This window comes from Electrophorus electricus, chromosome 16 (assembly GCF_041902795.1).
Source record: "Electrophorus electricus isolate QZ-2024a chromosome 16, ASM4190279v1, whole genome shotgun sequence".
NCBI lineage: Eukaryota > Metazoa > Chordata > Actinopteri > Gymnotiformes > Gymnotidae > Electrophorus > Electrophorus electricus.
In genome coordinates, this window is record NC_137512.1 from 24,199,268 (window position 1) to 24,217,728 (window position 18,461).

Consider the following 18,461-nt stretch of genomic DNA (forward strand, 5'->3'; position numbering starts at 1 on the left):
CTAGGGGGCGACATTGCGCTTCTTTTGCACCTCATCGGCCTCACGTTGGTTTTTCTAATAGAACATGGTTTCGTACTTCATTGCCCTCCTAAGGCAGTGAAGTCGTAAATGGTGATTTGCATGGCTGTTGAAGGGGTCCTGTATACGTGTATTTCTCGTGGATACCTGATTCACTGTAGTTGGGTCCGAAATAGTGGCACCTCCAGGGGTTCAAACCCCATCTGGACAAATACTCTGTGTATTCCAGTAAGAGCCCTTGGGCAAGACTCCTAATACTACACTGTTTGAAATGTGTATGTTACTCTGGATAAGAGCATCTGCCAAATACATCAAAATGTCATATAAAAAAGGGCAAATCTTTGCTATGTAAGAGTTGGATCTCTGTTCCCCACAGCCTCACCTCTTGTGCTAGAACAGAGCTGTGTGTGTGGTACTGTGACAGCTCCCCTGTTGACATGAGGGCTCTAAACACACTTGTAATGCGCTGTATACTTACTAATGGCTATAATGTATTTCTCTCTCTCACTCACAGAATTAGAAATGGCAGTAACTAAATCTTATGCTAGCCTTAGATATAAAGGGACATATTTTATGCATTTTCCAATTAGCATTTCAAATGGCTAAATTGTAACCCTGGAGATAAAACCTAAAACATGTAAAAATGTGTGAATAGCAGCTTAACACGCAGGATGTGAACACCAAACATGGCTTATTTCATTATGTGGATTGGTTCTATTCCCGGACCTGCTAAATGCAATTTTTTCCTTCTTTTTTCGTATGCTGTTGTGCAGTCAGGGTGGGGCCAGATGTTTATTTTCAGCTGCTATCAATGACATCGATTGCCAGACTCCTCCCCCAACACCAGACACACCCTTCTTTGCTGTGCTAAGCATTCAAATGATAGGAGGGGGGAACCTGAGCTTCATCGATTGGTACCATCAATCAGGGAAATGGCAGAACCCTGCCTCTCTCTCTCTCTCGCTCTCTCTACCCGACTTTAATTGACCCTGCAAAGGATGCGCGTGCACACACACACAGAGATATTGCCCACAGTAAGCAGGGAGTATCGGTGCTGCAATGTGATGATGTTGAGACTAGCAGAAGACACATTCTTCCTTCTCAGCTCCAGTACACTTCCAGGAACAAGCTGAGTCCCAGAACCTGGATGCATCTGTGTGTGTGAGAGAACGTGTGTTGTAATAATTGTGGGCACCACAGTCGACTGTTGTGGATCCTGCTTCACGCGACTCCACCTCGCAGATGGTGCTCTGCCTGCCCATGGACCCCAGGGAGGATGGAGCTAGCTGGATGGAAGACCAGTGGGAGAAGTGGTACTTACACACATGCGTGCACACACACAACAATCTCTTGTAATATTTTATACACACAGCCTAAGGGAATCTCTACATTAAGCCCGTGTTTACGCTTAAATGAAAAGTCTGGCTTTTTCACTGAAGGCTTTAGTGCAGTACTAGACCTGTTCTGTGTATGTGAAAATAGCCCTGAAGCAACATTACAGGGCTTGTAAAAGCCAACATTACAGGGCTTGGAGAGATCCAGGGCATGTATGGCATCACAGGAACAGTCAATGAAAAAATAGCTTTTATTTTAAATTCAGGATAAATATGGTTGTAGTTGTTGTGTTTTATAGTTGAAGTGCTTACATAGTTATGTACAGTGTGAGTCCCAGGGTTTTCCCACAGGGTCAAGATGTTCATGTAAGTCTACTTGGAAAGCAGATTAGTGTAATTAATAATAACAAAGCTTAACTTTTTATCCAGATGCAAGTTTTTGCTGATTGGAGGGCTTAAGGAATACATCGCTCTGTGCCAAAGCAGATTGGCTGGTGCGCGTGTGTTTAGCGCTGCGTTGTGAACTTCTGTTCCTGTCCAGTTCTGCTCGGGCCGGGGGGGTGCCTGCCAGGTGTGGTTCCACTGTGAACCCAGGTGTTGTTCTATAAACTCAGCACTGTCATCACTCATTTCACACAGCACAGCTCATTCACACCTCACTACCTACTCTATGTAATGTAGAGTTAGACTACAGTAACTTAAATAACTTATCCAGTCTAATAGCACAGAGTCCAGTAAAGAAGGAACCTTGGGCCCAGTCTTAACATAACTGAGTCTCTTCACATGTTCCAGCTTCTCTGTGAGTTGGGGTCAGAGCACCCAGTGCTGGAACAACAGGGGAAAATACATACTCTGATCTCTTCTGTGGTGAGTGTAGACGTAGCAAATGTGAGAGATTAGCCAGCAATTGATCTGTTGAAGGTGAAAGCAGTCTCTCAGTTCAGTCTGCCAGCAACAGCCATTTCCCACCTACGTGTGAGTTTGTCTGCGGGAGGCGTAATGCCTTTAATCCATTGATTGCCTGTTCGTTTGATTAATTCACTGATCCATTGAAACGTGTGTAGGCTGACCCATGACTTGAGTCTCGATGAGTATGACGATGACGACCTGTCCGAGGTGATGAAGATGACGGATGGTGACGGAGGCAGACTGAGCCTCTGCGACTACGACCTTCGGGTAAGAAGGTATCAGCTCGGTATGACTCTCACCTGCACCGAGACAAATTCCTTGTGCATCTGGTAACTAGTAAATAAGCATTCTGTTTCTGGAGACGCCTGCTCAGGCAAGAACTGGCATATCAGTGCGACAGTCTGACAACAGTTCAGATATGATTTTTCTCTTATTGTATTTTTCTGTTTATTTTTCATTCATTAGCCCTTTTTTCTTTCAGTGAGCCCTTTTTTTGGATGATCTCAGTTGTCCATGTTAAATGTGACGGTGGGGTTACTGTAGCCACTCTGCCAGAGTGTTTACACCAGAAAGCATGTACTCTGTCTCTCCATATCCTCTGCTGCTGGCTGGGTGCCATCCCCACAGCTTACTACATCTTAGCCTAAAGTCATGCACACACCACCAAATCTCACAAGCTTACTGCCCTATGGGCTCTGACTGGCATTCTTGTTTCAGCACAAGGCGTCAACGTTCATCCCAAAATTTCCGCTCCTTTATTATGACCTGTAGATGATGGTTTAGGTGTCATACACTCACTGGCCCCCACAGTTTATCTGAGCATTCTGACTGGTTATGTTAAAAAGCCAAATGAACATCTTGATGTTTCAGGTTCTTTTTTGTCAGGCTAATACTTCGCTGATATACATGTACATCTGTCTTATAGGTTTATATATAGTGTGCAATTACACCTTGTAGCCTATAATCTGTTGGCATGCACAATTAGTCAACCACCTTCTACCCAGTTCATCTATAGTTTTCTGACCAGTGGCCCATTGCTGTCTGGATATTAATGGATGGCAGTCCATTCTCAACCCAGTATTCCCACTGCCAAAAGTGACCCAGTTGTGGGTTTGAGCTGGTACGTGTTTATTAGGCCAAACCCGGCGTTGCTGAGGTGGTTACGTGTGTCAGTGTTACTGAGTACTAACCAAAACTTTCCTGTCAACATCACCTCTGTGGGTCGTGACCATGGACCAAAGACTAACGGGAATCCTACACAAAGTGTGTGATGGGATATGATAAAAACCATCACATAGTGTGTGATGGGATATAAATAAATTTGTGATAGGATATAATGATAGCTATCACAAAGTGTGGGATAAACTATGGTAAAGTGGCTCCTGAGTGCACAATGTGTTTATGTGGTATAAAGTAATAACACACTTTCTTTAGAATTTTACACTGAAATTTTAGTGTCAGGAGATCATATATCACTAACTCTCATTTAATTGGCATCACTGACCTGCCGAGACAGAGAGAAACACAGCCAGACGGATACAGGCTAACTCTGTGACGTATCCCTCCCAAAAAAATACCCCCACAGAGCAGCGTGGAGGAACTACATATCCCATCATCCCTACCTGGCAGGAGCTGCTTGCAGGACTAAACAACTGATTAACGCTTTTGAGTTCAGCTTGCCACTGGAGGCCTGAAAATCCTCTCTGAGCGTCTTCTGACTGAATGATGTAGCCGACATGCCACGGCGTTCACTCCCGCCTGGCACACGCAGCACACCTCGTGCACACGCCAGGACGTTTATGCAGTCCAGTGCGATCTACCGGAACACCCACGTCATCGCATTCGGTAAACCACAGTCAGTTAGCGATGCGTGTTCACGGTCTGCGACACATTTATCAAGCTTTTCATCGTTCTGGAAATTTAAAAAGACATATCCGACACGTAGGCGCTGTTCTGAGTCTGCCCCAGAGCGAGCCCGGCTCCTGGGCTTCTACAGGGCAGCGAGCAACTCTGTCCGCTGCTGCCCCCTGCGCGCAGTTTCTGGGGCAGAAGCGTCCCAAATCCTTCTGAGGGTTGCGCTCGCGCTCAGCCGAGCAGGCGGAGCACGAGCCGCAGATGTGAGCCTTTCGGACGAAGCCAAAGTCACTGAGCAGCTTAATCACAGACATCAACACAGCGCGGAAAGCACACAGCCCCGGAGAGTCCCAGAGTGGAGGCCAACTAGTTACACTAATAATGAGCAGATCACAAGTTGAATCACTTTTGTCTTGTCTGTGTATACGGTGCACATGAAAACATTTTACATTACGGTTACATTATCGGCATTTAGCAGATGCAAATGTGCAGAAATAAAATGGCTATATGTTTCATAAAATATCTGAAAGGACAGCATTATATAAAATAATAATTATTCATTTGTTTGTTTTATTATTCATTGTTTATCATTTTATTATTTCTTATTTTTAACTCTTCTTCTGATGATGATGATGATTATTATTATATTCCCTGCTGCTCATTGTCCTCTGTGATGGAGTTAGCCCCCAGACAGCGAGTCACAGGGTGATGTCATTGCTGCGCTCTGATTGGCTGCACTGCATCTGACTGCAGCCCCCTCAAAGCTCTCCTGGCTGCTCTTCCCCAGGATCACATGACTCGACCGGCCAATCAGAGCGCGGAGTCGTGCAGAAGGAAGGGGGCAGAGGAGCTGCAGTCAGAGATCCTCCAGCTGGACCTGATTGATGCGGAGGGAGGGACCCAGGAAGCAGGAGAGGAAGAGGAGGAGGAAGACAGGAGACTGTCACTGCTCATCGATGAGCGCAGAGAGGGAGACCAGGGAGCAGGGCGGTCTGCCGCACAGCCGACACTGAGGGATCTTGCCCCCCTCGTCGTCATGGATACGTATCGACCCAAGAGACCTACCACACTGAATCTGTTCCCGCAGGTGCCGAGGACTCAGGTGAGCTTCAGGAGTGGTGAGACAGCTGGCGTTCAGAGCTCTGTGTGTGTGTGTGTGTGTGAGGGGTGGTTATAATATTTATGCTGACTGACAGGCCATCCAGAAGAGAGAAGCGTGGAGGGGTGGGAGGAAGCTGTGTTCTTGTTCCCGTTATCAACAATAGCAGCTGAGTGTGTTCATCCCCAGTGCGCAGGCCTCTGCTCTGCACACACCCCTCACCGTCGTTATCTCCTGGTCTGCTGTTAGAGGAGCGTTTGCTGTCGAGATGGTCGTTGTGAGCGCTGGGATCGATTCAGCGCGGGCCGTGTGCTGGACGCTCTTCCGATTCCCGCTCGTGAGTGGCCACCTGCTGTGAATCCTCCCCCACCTTGCTCGGAACAGGACAGACGGGAAGCCGCAACTGGCCAAGTCGAGCAGCACACGGGGATTTAGACGACGGCTCAGGGCCGTTAGCAATGTTCAAAACCAATCTCACCGGAGTTTTTCGGCAGGGTCACCTTGTACAGGCGTGACAAACGTTTCTGATATGTAGGATGTCTGCATTTTGGAAATGTGTGTGGCTCAGAGTTCGTGTTTTCGTTTTCTATGTCGTGACCAAGTGTGCAACACTCTTACATAATTTTAAGATTCTCCTGAATGTAATAGATATATATTACATAAGTTATTATATGATATCATATGAAGGGGGGGGTTACAGGGCTTTGTACCTACACTGCTTGCTTCCATCTGTCTGCTGAATGCGTCTAGTGTCGGTTCCGTGCGATTGGTTCCTCAGATGGCCGTATAGTGAACCCATCTGCTTCCCAAACTCTGGTGATAAGTGCGAGAGTGTGAGCAACACAAGCTGCACTCACTCTCCACCTCGCTCACTTGCTTGTTTATCACACGCCATTATGCACCATGAAGCAACTTTTGAAGGCATATTATAGTATAAACCAGTCATTAGCAGTGGCAGCCTCACACGCTTTTGATTTTATGTTTGTTTTTTTGTTTGTTTACAATTAGTGTCGACTTTGTTTATGATTAGTGGGACACCAATACAGAGATTTGCTATGCTAACTTATTTGTCCTATAATGCAAAAATCCCAGCCCATGTGGAGATCACTAATTGGCCAGATACGCTGACCTTCTGAAACTCTGCCCCCATAAATGTTCATTGCTATAAGTTATTGATTAGTGTCAGGAAAGGTAATGGTAAATCTAAAATCTAACGTCATTCTTTTCTTAAAGCTCCTCCGTAGTTCTGACATGGATTGCATGTGGAAGCTGACTGACACATCTCTCTCTCCCTCTTTTTCTTATAATGCACAAAATTCTGAGTCAAGGAGGGAAGCCTGTGATTTAAGTTCTTTCTAAAGCGTTCCTCAGCACATGTCTGTTCTCAGCTCAGACTTCTCATCCCCTTTAGTTTTAGTGGGAGCTCAGCGGTTAAGGTACTCTGAAGGTTGCTGGTTCAAGTCCACCCACCCCCATGTTACCACTGTTGGGCCCCTGAGCAAGACCCTTAACCCTCAATTGCTCAAGCTGTGTTCTGTCAGAATTGTAAGTTGCTTTGGATAAAAGTGTCAGCTAAATGCTGTAAATTTATATTTCTTGTTTGTAGTGGAAGCATTGGTAGTGATATGGGGGTGTTTGTAGTAGGGGTGTGTCTAGTGAGGTGGGGGTGTTTGTAGTGGGTGTCTCTAGTGAGGTGGGGGTGTTTAGTGGGTGTGTCTAGTGAGGTGGGGGTGTTTGTAGTGGGTGTGTCTAGTGAGGTGGGGGTGTTTGTAGTGGGTGTGTCTAGTGAGGTGGGGGTGTTTGTAGTGGGTGTGCCTAGTGAGGTGGGGGTGTTTGTAGTGGGTGTGTCTAGTGAGGTGGGGGTGATTGTAGTGGGGGTGTCTAGTGAGGTGGGGGTGTTGGTAGTGGGGGTGTCTAGTGAGGTGGGGGTGTTTGTAGTGGGTGTGTCTAGTGAGGTGGGGGTGTTGGTAGTGGGGGTGTCTAGTGAGGTGGGGGTGTTTGTAGTGGGTGTGTCTAGTGAGGTGGGGGTGATTGTAGTGGGTGTGTCTAGTGAGGTGGGGGTGTTTGTAGTGGGTGTGCCTAGTGAGGTGGGGGTGTTTGTAGTGGGTGTGTCTAGTGAGGTGGGGGTGATTGTAGTGGGGGTGTCTAGTGAGGTGGGGGTGATTGTAGTGGGTGTGTCTAGTGAGGTGGGGGTGTTGGTAGTGGGTGTCTCTAGTGAGGTGGGGGTGTTTGTAGTGGGTGTGTCTAGTGAGGTGGGGGTGTTTGTAGTGGGTGTGTCTAGTGAGGTGGGGGTGTTTGTAGTGGGTGTGTCTAGTGAGGTGGGGTGTTTGTAGTGGGTGTGTCTAGTGAGGTGGGGGTGTTGGTAGTGGGTGTCTCTAGTGAGGTGGGGGTGTTGGTAGTGGGTGTCTCTAGTGAGGTGGGGGTGTTTGTAGTGGGTGTGTCTAGTGAGGTGGGGGTGTTGGTAGTGGGTGTCTCTAGTGAGGTGGGGGTGATTGTAGTGGGGGTGTCTAGTGAGGTGGGGGTGTTGGTAGTGGGTGTCTCTAGTGAGGTGGGGGTGATTGTAGTGGGGGTGTCTAGTGAGGTGGGGGTGATTGTAGTGGGGGTGTCTAGTGAGGTGGGGGTGTTGGTAGTGGGTGTCTCTAGTGAGGTGGGGGTGTTTGTAGTGGGTGTGTCTAGTGAGGTGGGGGTGTTTGTAGTGGGTGTGTCTAGTGAGGTGGGGGTGTTTGTAGTGGGTGTGTCTAGTGAGGTGGGGTGTTTGTAGTGGGTGTGTCTAGTGAGGTGGGGGTGTTGGTAGTGGGTGTCTCTAGTGAGGTGGGGGTGATTGTAGTGGGATTGTCTAGTGAGGTGGGGGTGATTGTAGTGGGGGTGTCTAGTGAGGTGGGGGTGTTTGTAGTGGGGGTGTCTAGTGAGGTGGGGGTGTTTGTAGTGGGTGTGTCTAGTGAGGTGGGGGTGTTTGTGCACACTAATATCCCCTTTTGCTCTTTTTGTTTGATTTGATCTTTCTCATTCTTTGAAACTGATAAACTGATAAATTGATCATGGACAATTGTTCCCAACATCCCTTGCTGTACTTCCCGTCCTTATTTTTCGGCAGGGAAGTGTACCCAAGGACACGCCCTAGACGTCTTTCTCGCGGTGTACCACCTCGGTGGATAACAGCCCTGCACCATTTTGGGTTCAGTTCTGTATTTTTGAAGGTATTTTCACAGCTAAATCTGTACTCTGAAAATCACTTGTTCTACAAATGTTTGGCCCTTTCTGTACAGGATCACCCACTGTTTATTCTGATGGTGATCATTCTTAAAGTAACTTGCAGTTACTCAGTTGATGGAAGTGTGATAAAGTAACAATGTGCTATGACATTTGGGTAAAATATTTAAAGAGCGTAATCAAGGGCTGAAACCAAAATGACTCTTCACTCCCTATATAGTGCACTAGCTAGGATACGAGCAAATGACTTACACCCTGCGTAGGGTGCAGGAAGGCACGGGTTCCACACAGGCATTTCAGCTTGGGCTCGGAGACCACAGGACTGGAGGAAACCTGCACCATTGTCTCATCAGTCTCTGAGGGTTCTCAGTCAGTCTGAATCATAACCATGTCAGCAGAGTCCGGGAAAAACTGCTGACTGGCTGGATGGGGAAATGCTACTCACTGGCAGTATATTCCTAATCCAAGCCCTGCTTTACTCTGTACAAACCGGTGGTATTCCTGCAGGGGTGTTCCGGCAGTGGTATTCCGACAGCGGTGGTCAGGTGGTGGTGTTCCGGTAGTTGTATTCCGGCAGTAGTATTCTTGCGGTGGCGTTCCGGCCACAGGAGGGAGGTCTGCCGAGCTCAGGGATCCTGCCTGGATCTGCAGCAGATGGAGGAGCCCAGGACACATGCCACGTGTTGTGGGCAGAGCGAAGTTTCGCTGCACTGATAGAGGTTGTAATGTGGCACCGACTGGATGCAGACAGGACGACTCGCTCCTCGAAACACGCATGGTTAGACCCGCATTCGACTGGGTTTTACATTATACTTAAAGGTTTGCTGTGAGAATACCGTTCATTTTGAATATTTTTTAACAGTTCATCTAAATTTTTGTGTGTCCAGACCCCTAATGAGCTGAGGCCTAAACAGAAAGGAAAAACTGCTCAATTCAACACAAGTAGGAAGCGACTGGGAATCCACATGGCTCTGGGCAGCACTCAGTTATGAAATGAAAGACATTGAAAAGTCTATTTCACATCCCTCAGTATTCCTTCGCATTATGGATGCTGCCATCCGGCTGGAAGAGAGTTGCGTATACCAGAACGCTTTGCTCCAGTTGACTGGAGACCGATTCCGTACCCTTGTACAAGTGCTTTTACCTCTCAACATACCTAGTATGTGAACACCTGCTGGACCAGTGGATGTGGCTGAGTTCCCGTAGACTTCTGGTCACAAACGGCACATGGCAAACCTGGGATTGAATCTGTGGCCCAGGGTGTTTTTAAGTAGATTATCTACTCATTTATCTACTCATTTTAAATCAGTTTTAAATCACGTCCGCCCTTTAGCTTTTTCATCTTCCCCCACTCCGATTTTCCCACAGACGGAGGTGTTACTCCGAGGGAGTGTCTGGAATAATCTGAGTTTTGCTGCGCATTGTAGAGGCAGAAAGAACACATTTTCCAAACAAATGAATAGATGGGTTGAAAAATGTGTCTTTCCCTCTCAGACAGCGTCATACCATCTGCCCACGCCTCACACACTAACACACACACGCACTAATACAAACACACACAGACTCCTCCGTGGCAGTGTTTCCATGGAGATGGTGGCACACCAGTGCCTGCTGCATCAGCCGAGATTGGGTTATGAGTGAGTCAGCAGGAAACTTCCGGTTGATTCCTCAAAGCTTGGTCATGTTCAGAAGGCTAGGAAAGTTATGGAATTTCACCGCTGAATCACCTTCGATTGATATTTTTGACCTAAGCAAAGCACAACAGGAAATTCCCCTTCTCCTGGAGAAGCAGCACGGTGATCAGGTTTGCCACTGAGGACAGAGAGATGTTGCTCAGAGTCCCGTGCGCCACATCTCACCTGGTGTGTTTCCCTCGGTCTGTTTTTCTGTCCCTTTCCTACAGGACACAATAAACAATAACTCTCTGGGTGGAAAAGAGAGAAGGAAAGAGAGGAAGACCCAGTCCTCTTCGCCGCACATCAAAGGTAGGGAGCGCGGCTCCAACACAAATCCCTAAACCACTAGAGCAGTAGGCTTATTTTTGACTCTGCGTACTCCCAACACTGCACAGTTCAGGGGTTACTCTCGCTCGCGCTCAGAATTCAGTGTTAGGACCACAGTGGAAGTCTTAGTTTTTCTCTTGTTAATCCTCAGTTAATGTTATTAGTTTTTTGTTGTAGTTTTTCTCATTTCCTTTTAGGGCCTAAGGTTTCCTAGACATGGTTTTGGTCTGGTTCTTGGTCTAAGGGTCTTTGTTTAGAAACAATCTTGGTCTGGAAAACTGGCCTATAATGCATTATTAATAAATAAATCCAAGCAAATAAATCCATTCTTGCTGTGCGTCGCAGTACGGCAGATGTAGAGAAGAGCCTAAGAAAGAGATGTGGTGCTGAACCAACTGCCAGAACATGACAGTATTTGATCTATAGAGAAGATGGAAACAATAGAAGTCTCCAAAATACATTAGAATATGAAATAGAATTAGCTTGCAAGCTTTCTAGTTGCCTGATTGTAGGATGCTAATAAAATGTTATTTTTATGCTAATTTGTTGCTAATAAAATGTTATTTTTAAAATGTTATGAATGTTTGCTAAGCATGTATGGAAGTGTGCTCAATCATGCTGTTGACATACACAAGTAGACATGCCATCGGGAAATATATGTTTGTGAACAACTGTGACCTCAACAGGATTGTCATTAGTCTGCTTTCCCAAATGCTCCTCATGAGGTCCTATTCCAAAAGGAGACCATTCGGAGCTCCACACACAGTTGTTTGCTAATTTTAGAGTCTAGACCTGCATTGTTTTCTGTAATGCTCCAGCGAAATCTCATTCATACCAACCCCCGGTGTTTTCTTCATAATCCTCTAATGTTGGACCTGATTTCTATTATATAATGTGCGGTGTGTGTTTATGCGTGTGTGTGTTTCTTTGTGTGTGTATTAGGGGACCTCCTTCCTACACTCGAGCAGGATACCCACACCAATGCGGACAAAGTCCAGGCGAGCAGCCGATCGGATACCAAACCCCTTGTGGTTGGTTCGTCCACGCACAAAGTTCCAGCCTCTGTCTGCAAGAAGAAGGACAAGGTGCCCGAGTCCGGAACCAACACTATCCCGACAGTCCAGGCCTCCACACGCACACACATGCGGGACACGTCCAGGGACGGAGCCCTGACGGAGGCGCTCTGTGAGGCGGGGACGATCAACAAAGAGAAGGCTCGCTACCGCACCCTGAACGGCTGCCGGGAGCAGATTCAGCACCCGGCAGAGAACGGATGCACACAAAACCGGTGGACAGACGAGAATAAGGACCACCGCTCGTCAGAGGGGAGCAGAGACACGGCGCGTGACGTCCACCTCACGCCCGTGTGCGGCGAACAGGAGCGGCCTTTCCTGTCGCAGAGCAGCGATAGCAACCGCATGTCCGTCAGCTCCGACACGGAGATCCCGCCGCTGCACTTCCACCCTCTCGCTGGCCACACGAATCCCTCCATCAGTGAGGAGGATGAGGTGTACCCCCCGACACCCCCGTGCAGGACTGACAGCCTCAGTGAGGTAACGGACCCCGTGGCGGAGCCGGGGACAGGGGACGCAGCAGCTGCGAGCACAGAGGTTAGCGCAGATGTTTCGGGACTGACGTATGACTCGGTGAAGTACACCCTGGTGGTGGACGAGCACGCACAGCTCGAGCTGGTCAGCCTGAAGAAGTGTTATCAGAGTTACGACAGCGACAGCGACAACACCATCTACGAGTCGGCCCTCGATGACGACGATGAAGACCGGGACGTGGAGGATGAGGAGGAGGAGTCGGGGGCAAAAGGTGTCAACAGAGACGCTTCCTGTTTGTCAGCAGACTCGGCCACTGACACCTCATCAGATATGCCCCTCTCACGCAAGTTCCTCAACATCTTTGTGAACAGACGTTCACGTTTTCCTGGTGGGTGTAACATGGATTTTGATCACCTGCTCGATTACGAATTTCCATTTTCACCATCAGTTCTTTTATTTGGGCTAAGATGCGCTAAGGTATTTGGGCTAAGGTGTTTGGGCTAAGGTGTTTGGGCTAAGGTGTTTGGGCTAAGGTGTTTGGGCTAAGGTGTTTGGGCTAAGGTGTTTGGGCTAAGGTATTTGGGCTAAGGTGTTTGGGCTAAGGTGTTTGGGCTAAGGTGTTCTTTTGGGAAATAAGTACTGCCACGAACATGGCAGAGGACCTCAAGTGGCGCAACTTTCCAAATACTCCCTTCGTGTGGTTTTTCTTTGAAGTGTAAAGACTTTCATATTTACTCAGGAGCGACGACAGTCCACACTGAGGTTTTATTTTACTAAATGTTGCTGTCTTCTGACCTCTGTTGTGGTTTTTCCATCGTTGGCTGTTTTTTTGTTTTTTTATCCATAGGTGTGGAATCCTTTGGACTTTTCTCCTGCATTATAGATGGCGAGGAGCGGGAGCAGAGCCACAGAGCAGTGTTCAGGTAGGTTCCTCTCATCCCCGCTCACACTCCGGGACGATATAATAGACCTCTTCGACCGAGCCCTGCTTTACAGATTCGTCCCACGTCACGAGGACGAGCTGGAGTTAGAGGCGGACGACCCGCTGCTGATGGAGACGCAGGAGGAAGATCTGTGGTGCAAGGCCTACAACATGCGTACAGGCTCCTTCGGCATTTTCCCCGCGTTCTATGCCGTTCAGGTCACCAAGGACAACCAGCCCAAAGGTCTGAGGCAAATTCAGAGAGGAAAAATATGTGCCTTATGCCTGTCTTATTTTTGTTTGCTGTTGTATTTGCTGTTGCTCAGGTCACCTTTCTGCGGTTCTGTTTCTACAGAGGTCAAAAGTGACTGGCTAGACACGTTCTGGGTGAAATTCCTTGGCTCCGTTCAAGTGCCGTTTCATAAAGGGAATGATGTGATGTGCGCAGCTATGCAGAAGGTAGGGTGGCTTCACAGTGCAGCCCACAGAAGTCTTACTTCACTCTAATTCACCTCTAATTCTGTACCAACACTGCAGTCACTGTCTGGATCATACAAATTTCTATATATGTTTCACAAATATTAACATATGCATCCATAGTAATGACAATAACAGGCACCTTTGTGTATAGGTTATTATAGGTATGTTTTCTTCTGGAATGTATCTAATAGAGTAGGATTTCCCAGTCCAGTCCTCAGGTACTGACTCTTCTAGTCCAGATCCTCAGTTACATGAACCGGGTCATCCAGGGCTAGACAGCTCTCTGCATTGGGAGCTTAAACAGGGCAAAAGCTTGGGCTAGACTGAGACAATCAGTAGCACAGTAGATGGCGTTGCTTGCATCAGAGTCCACAAGGCTGAGTAATGTCCATGTCATTGACGGGATTCAGTGACTAGTTAGTTTTGGCAGTAGCTGTAAAATGTAAGGATGGGATACTTGATAATGTCGGTCATCTCGGCCGTACCTCCTTCGTTACGTGTTCCGCGGCTTTTGGGTTGTCGTCGTTTTAAACGGCTTGTTTTTTGTTGTGATGTTCTGGTGACAGATTGCAACAAACAGAAGAATAACACAGTTCAGCCCCCCCTCAGAGTGCATCGTAGAGGTCGGCATACGAGGAGTGAAGATTATCGTTCAGGATGAGTGTGACGCATCTGAGATGGTATGCACACGCCCAGATCACCACAGTTGTGCACACATGCCCGGCCTATTCCAAATAGTGACAACAGATGATCGTTGGCACATCTTATGTGACCTTGGACAGCATGTGTACACTGGAGTGTTTTTGTGCCAAATGGAGCAATGTGACTCCTCTCACTTGGTTGCAAGTTATGCTAATGTTTGGCCTTGGCTAGCATCGAGACTGGGTGCTGCCGGCTTTAGGATTTCCTGCTGTAGTGCAGTCACTTAAAGCCATGTGAGCTATCAGCACAGTGACGTGTGAAGTAAACAGCACAGTGACGTGTGAAGTAAACAGCAGAGTGTTGTGTGAGGTAACAGCAGTTTTAAGGTCGTGTGGCAGTCTGCATTCTTGGACCCTTGGGGTCACCCCTCCACCCACCCTCCATTTGCCTCATTATTTAAGCTGTGAGTAGAATAAATACCAACAGTAATTTTACACTTTAATTCTATGTTGTGTGCACTGAATCCTGGGGGCATTTTGTCTGTGCATGACACTGTTAAGTTCACCAAGCAGAAAAAAGAAAAAAACTAAAAATTTGGGCTAAAGTATTTGGACTAAGGTAATTGAGCTAAGGTTTTTTGGCTAAGGTATTTGGACTAAGGTAATTTGGGCTAAGGTATTTGAAATAAGTTACTTGAGCTAAGGTGTTTGGGCTAAGGTGTTTGGGCTAAGGTGTTTGGGCTAAGGTGTTTGGGCTAAGGTGTTTGGGCTAAGGTGTTTGGGCTAAGGTGTTTGACCTAAGGTATTTGGGCTAAGATGTTTGGGCTAAGGTGTTTGGGCTAAGGTATTTGGGCTAAGGTGTTTGGGCTAAGGTATTTGGGCTAAGGTGTTTGAGCTAAGGTATTTGGGCTAAGCAAGCTAAGTGCTTGCTGTTTCCTTCATACCCTCCAAATGTCAGCAGTTCCAGATCGGCACAAGTCCGTTCCTGAGTTCCTTCTCCTTTCACAGGGTGACAAGTACTGTCACTTCTTTCAGCTGAAGAACATTTCCTTCTGTGGATGCCACCCAAAGAACAGAAAGTGAGTAAGAAAGTGAACTTTCACGGCCCCCATCCATGGCCTCCTTCTTCCCCTCTCCTGGCCGATCTGAAGGCCTCCTTTACCCATGAATCACTGGGTTAAGTGCACCCAGTGATTTATGGGTAAAAGAGGCTTAGGTAATGTAATGTAATGAACCATCTGCTTCAGAAATCAAACAGCTAATGGAGGCCCAGCAGAGAGAAAGAGACATGTAAGCAGATCACAGCAACCCCTTGTGGGACCAGTTCAGAGGAACGTGTATTGTGCATTTCTAAGCACATTTTCTAAGCGCTCTGTGTAGAATAAACCTATATTTTAGGATGAACTGTTTCCCTGTATATCGTTTCTTTATAGACGTCTCTGTACTCTTGGCTATACTGAAGCCTGGAGTCCACAATGACCATTTATAACAAGACTCATGTTTACCATAATCTGCACTGTATGCCACTGCCTTGGGTCCAGGTATTTCGGACTAATCACCAAACACCCAGCGCACCAGAAGTTTGCCTGCCATGTGTTCTTCTCTGAGGAACACGCCACGCACATGGCGTCGTCTGTCGGGTAAGAGCCAGAGGCCTGCCTGGGTCACCAAGCACCAAATCCAAAGAACAGCTTTCCTAAATACTACAGCCCTGATTTCCTCTCACCCCACACAGATCCCAAATTCATTTGTGTCAGCCTGACCCCACCAGACTCATAGGAAATACTCTTTATGACCCATGTTGTACATGGGTCATTCCTCTATAATCATTATTAACCACCCTGGCAAATGTCTGTTTGGATAACAGAGTATCTGTGCGATCAGTGAAACAGTTTGCTATTCTGAATCATTCTGTTGAATGTTCACATTTGCTGTGGTTTAGGTTTGGCTGTAGGTTGAAAATGTTTTCATTAGAATCTGTAAATCAATGTCTTCTTTCTTTAACAGGAAAGCATTTCAACAGTTCTATAAAGAACACATGGAGTATTCCTGCCCCACAGAAGACATTTTCCTTGAATGACCTTTACCCTTTTCCATATGTTTGCACTACTGTATAGCCTATTATATTATGTGTTGCATGATGGGTTACAAAAATCACATTAACATGTCAAATTTAACATGTTAACATGCCATAATGTCAATGTCTATTTTAGACAAATTGTGCAATTAAAAGCCCACACAAACTCTGTGATGGTTACAGGCTGACTTCCTGTGAACACAGAGACAAAGCCTGAGCCATTCAGATTCACTAAACCCAACACTTCAATCTTTAAGGGCGTCGTCGTCATGGCCGTCGACCTGTTACGATGTTCTTTACTGCTTTACTCAAAGCACAATACCACATTTATACAGAGCACGTGAAAATTGCCTCTAATTGAAAGATTATTTTTTAAGAATCCCTTTGGTGGTTATTATTCAGTACTACACAAAATGTACAAATTCCTAGGTAACCAATGAAGAAATCTGATTTGACCAATAGATCAAACTGTGTGTCCTTAAGGTATGCCTCTAGTTTACACACGTACACATTGCTTAAGGAAATGGGAAGTTAGTACGAGTGACAGTGTGTGTTTTGCTGGCCAAAAATTGCTAATATCTTCATTCTGGTTTATTCCGTTGGACGTTGTTGGGTTTCACTGTGTTCAGTGTTAATGTGCTTCAATAGTCAAATCTGTCAAACTGGACCTTGGCCTAAAGTGCATCCAGATCACACTGATCTCTGACTTCAAGTGTGTAGCCATGACAACCAAATATTTTCAATTTTTTTCTTTTTTTAATGCAGTGCATAATGTACAGTGCAGTCCATAAGTATTTGGACGGTGATACTGTTTTTGTTGTATTGGCTTGGCGCTCCTGCGTGCCGGATTTGAAATGAAACAGCTCTAAGCTTTTAGTACAGAATCCACAGTCATCTAAGGCAAACTGTGATGAATATAGGAATTACAAACCGTCCTATGCGCAGTCTCGATTTCAGGCAGCAAAAATAATTGGACAGCTCTTCACTCGGTTATCTATGTGGTCCACGCGCCCTGGCGTCGTTAGTTCAAGCACCGGGGCGCTAAAGAGGTCTGGACGTGAGTCCAGGTGTGGTGTTTACACCTTGATACTGCTGCGTCCATTTCAGCACAAGGGCCAGAACAGTGGCTGCGTCAGGACCACGGGCCTTCACAAGGCTGTCGCCCAGAGACACAGCCAGTTCAGCAGGGGTGAGCCAACTCGTATGGCGGCTGCTGGATCGGGCACATCCAGAGCAGGATGGCCCGGAAAGTGTGCAAGAGAACGTTAACTGCTCGCGTCCAACCAAACGCCATGGAACTCTGTGGTTTGTACCTCACCTGGCAGACAGCCAAAAACCCTGAACCCGACCCATAAACCGTGGAGCTTTTCGGAGCCAAAAATCTGTAGCGCAGTCATTTGGCTAAGTCGTCAATTTCGACTGGAATTCCACCGAGCACGAAGTCCAGTTACTGAAGAGACCGACGTCAACAAGCACATTAAACAGCCAGAGACTCAAAATGGCTGCAATGTGTTTGACCACAGAGCCAACACAACAATCTCTATGCCTGTTACTTACAAGCTGCACTGTATGTTATTAGCATACCATAAGATTCTTCTATAGAGTATTTTCTTTTAAATTATATTATTTAAGAGACTTAAATAAATAAAACATATTTAAGTGAAGAGTAAATGTACAGTGTTGAAAATTTTAAAACAAAACCAATCTTAACACGATGGAACACGGTGACTTGTTTGTGTGTGAAATGTGCAGAGGTCCGAGGCGGCTCTACACCTGTGGCCCCCACGTGTTTGGCCTCCTGCCATTGTGCTGAATAACAAGTTTCACACTGTGCGATGAGCTAAAGTTGAGAACTAAAGCCCCCGGTACCCAGTGACTCATCTGGACTGGGGTTTTCGAAGCCTTTTGGAATGGCCCATTTAAACAGCATGCGCTTTTAACAGAACTGCTGCTTAGCTACAATGAGTACACAATATTTAGCCCTTCGAGGCGTGAGGGATGCAACTGACTAGAACTCCCACCCTATTCTTTCTCATTAAGAAGTAGGTTTTCTAAACACTTTGATATGCTAGTACTCATGAAAGAGTTAAGAACAGCATCAAAACTCTTATGAGGAGGGAGCTTGTACAGCGCGCTGGCTGATGGGTGACCGGTAACCCTAACCCTAACAGGACGGACCTGTAAAGCAGTGGAGGTCTCTCTTCATGGAGGGGGGGGATGCGTTTTGAATCAGTCTTGCAAAATCACAAGTTGTGCCTATTTTGGTTTGTTTGTTGTGATTAATGTACACAGCCTTTTTTATTTGGATCATCCCGACTGTGTTATGGAACTCGTATAATTAAATTTGGTTTGTAAAATACACTGTCC

The 18,461-nt window shown here is 46.7% G+C and overlaps 1 protein-coding gene across 2 annotated transcripts; it reads left to right on the forward strand.

The window, feature by feature from the left end:
- The first annotated feature begins 70 nt into the window (after positions 1–70).
- On the forward strand, positions 71–18,453 carry mapk8ip1a (mitogen-activated protein kinase 8 interacting protein 1a). 2 transcript variants are annotated; one of them, XM_027017184.3, is made up of 12 exons: positions 71–1,331; positions 2,417–2,528; positions 4,903–5,217; positions 10,328–10,409; positions 11,370–12,362; positions 12,822–12,897; positions 12,971–13,140; positions 13,252–13,355; positions 13,943–14,056; positions 15,026–15,096; positions 15,559–15,657; positions 16,025–18,453. In XM_027017184.3, exons 1-12 carry the CDS (start codon positions 1,261–1,263, stop codon positions 16,095–16,097), a joined length of 2,280 nt encoding a protein of 759 aa, XP_026872985.2. In that variant the 5' UTR covers positions 71–1,260; the 3' UTR covers positions 16,098–18,453. The 2 variants fall into 2 exon arrangements, with proteins under 2 accessions (XP_026872985.2, XP_081554592.1); XM_081698466.1 differs by lacking the exons at positions 15,026–15,096; positions 15,559–15,657.
- Positions 18,454–18,461: the final 8 nt, after the last annotated feature.

What these genes read in the sequence shown, in the direction of transcription:
- mapk8ip1a (XM_027017184.3), top strand. Translation starts at nt 1,261, where the DNA reads ATGGTGCTCTGCCTGCCCATGGACCCCAGGGAGGATGGAGCTAGCTGG. An exon ending in TCTGCGACTACGACCTTCGG is followed by an intron (nt 2,529 to 4,902) that starts GTAAGAAGGTAT and finishes GCTCTTCCCCAG; the next exon opens with GATCACATGACTCGACCGGC. An exon ending in AGCCACAGAGCAGTGTTCAG is followed by an intron (nt 12,898 to 12,970) that starts GTAGGTTCCTCT and finishes CCTGCTTTACAG; the next exon opens with ATTCGTCCCACGTCACGAGG.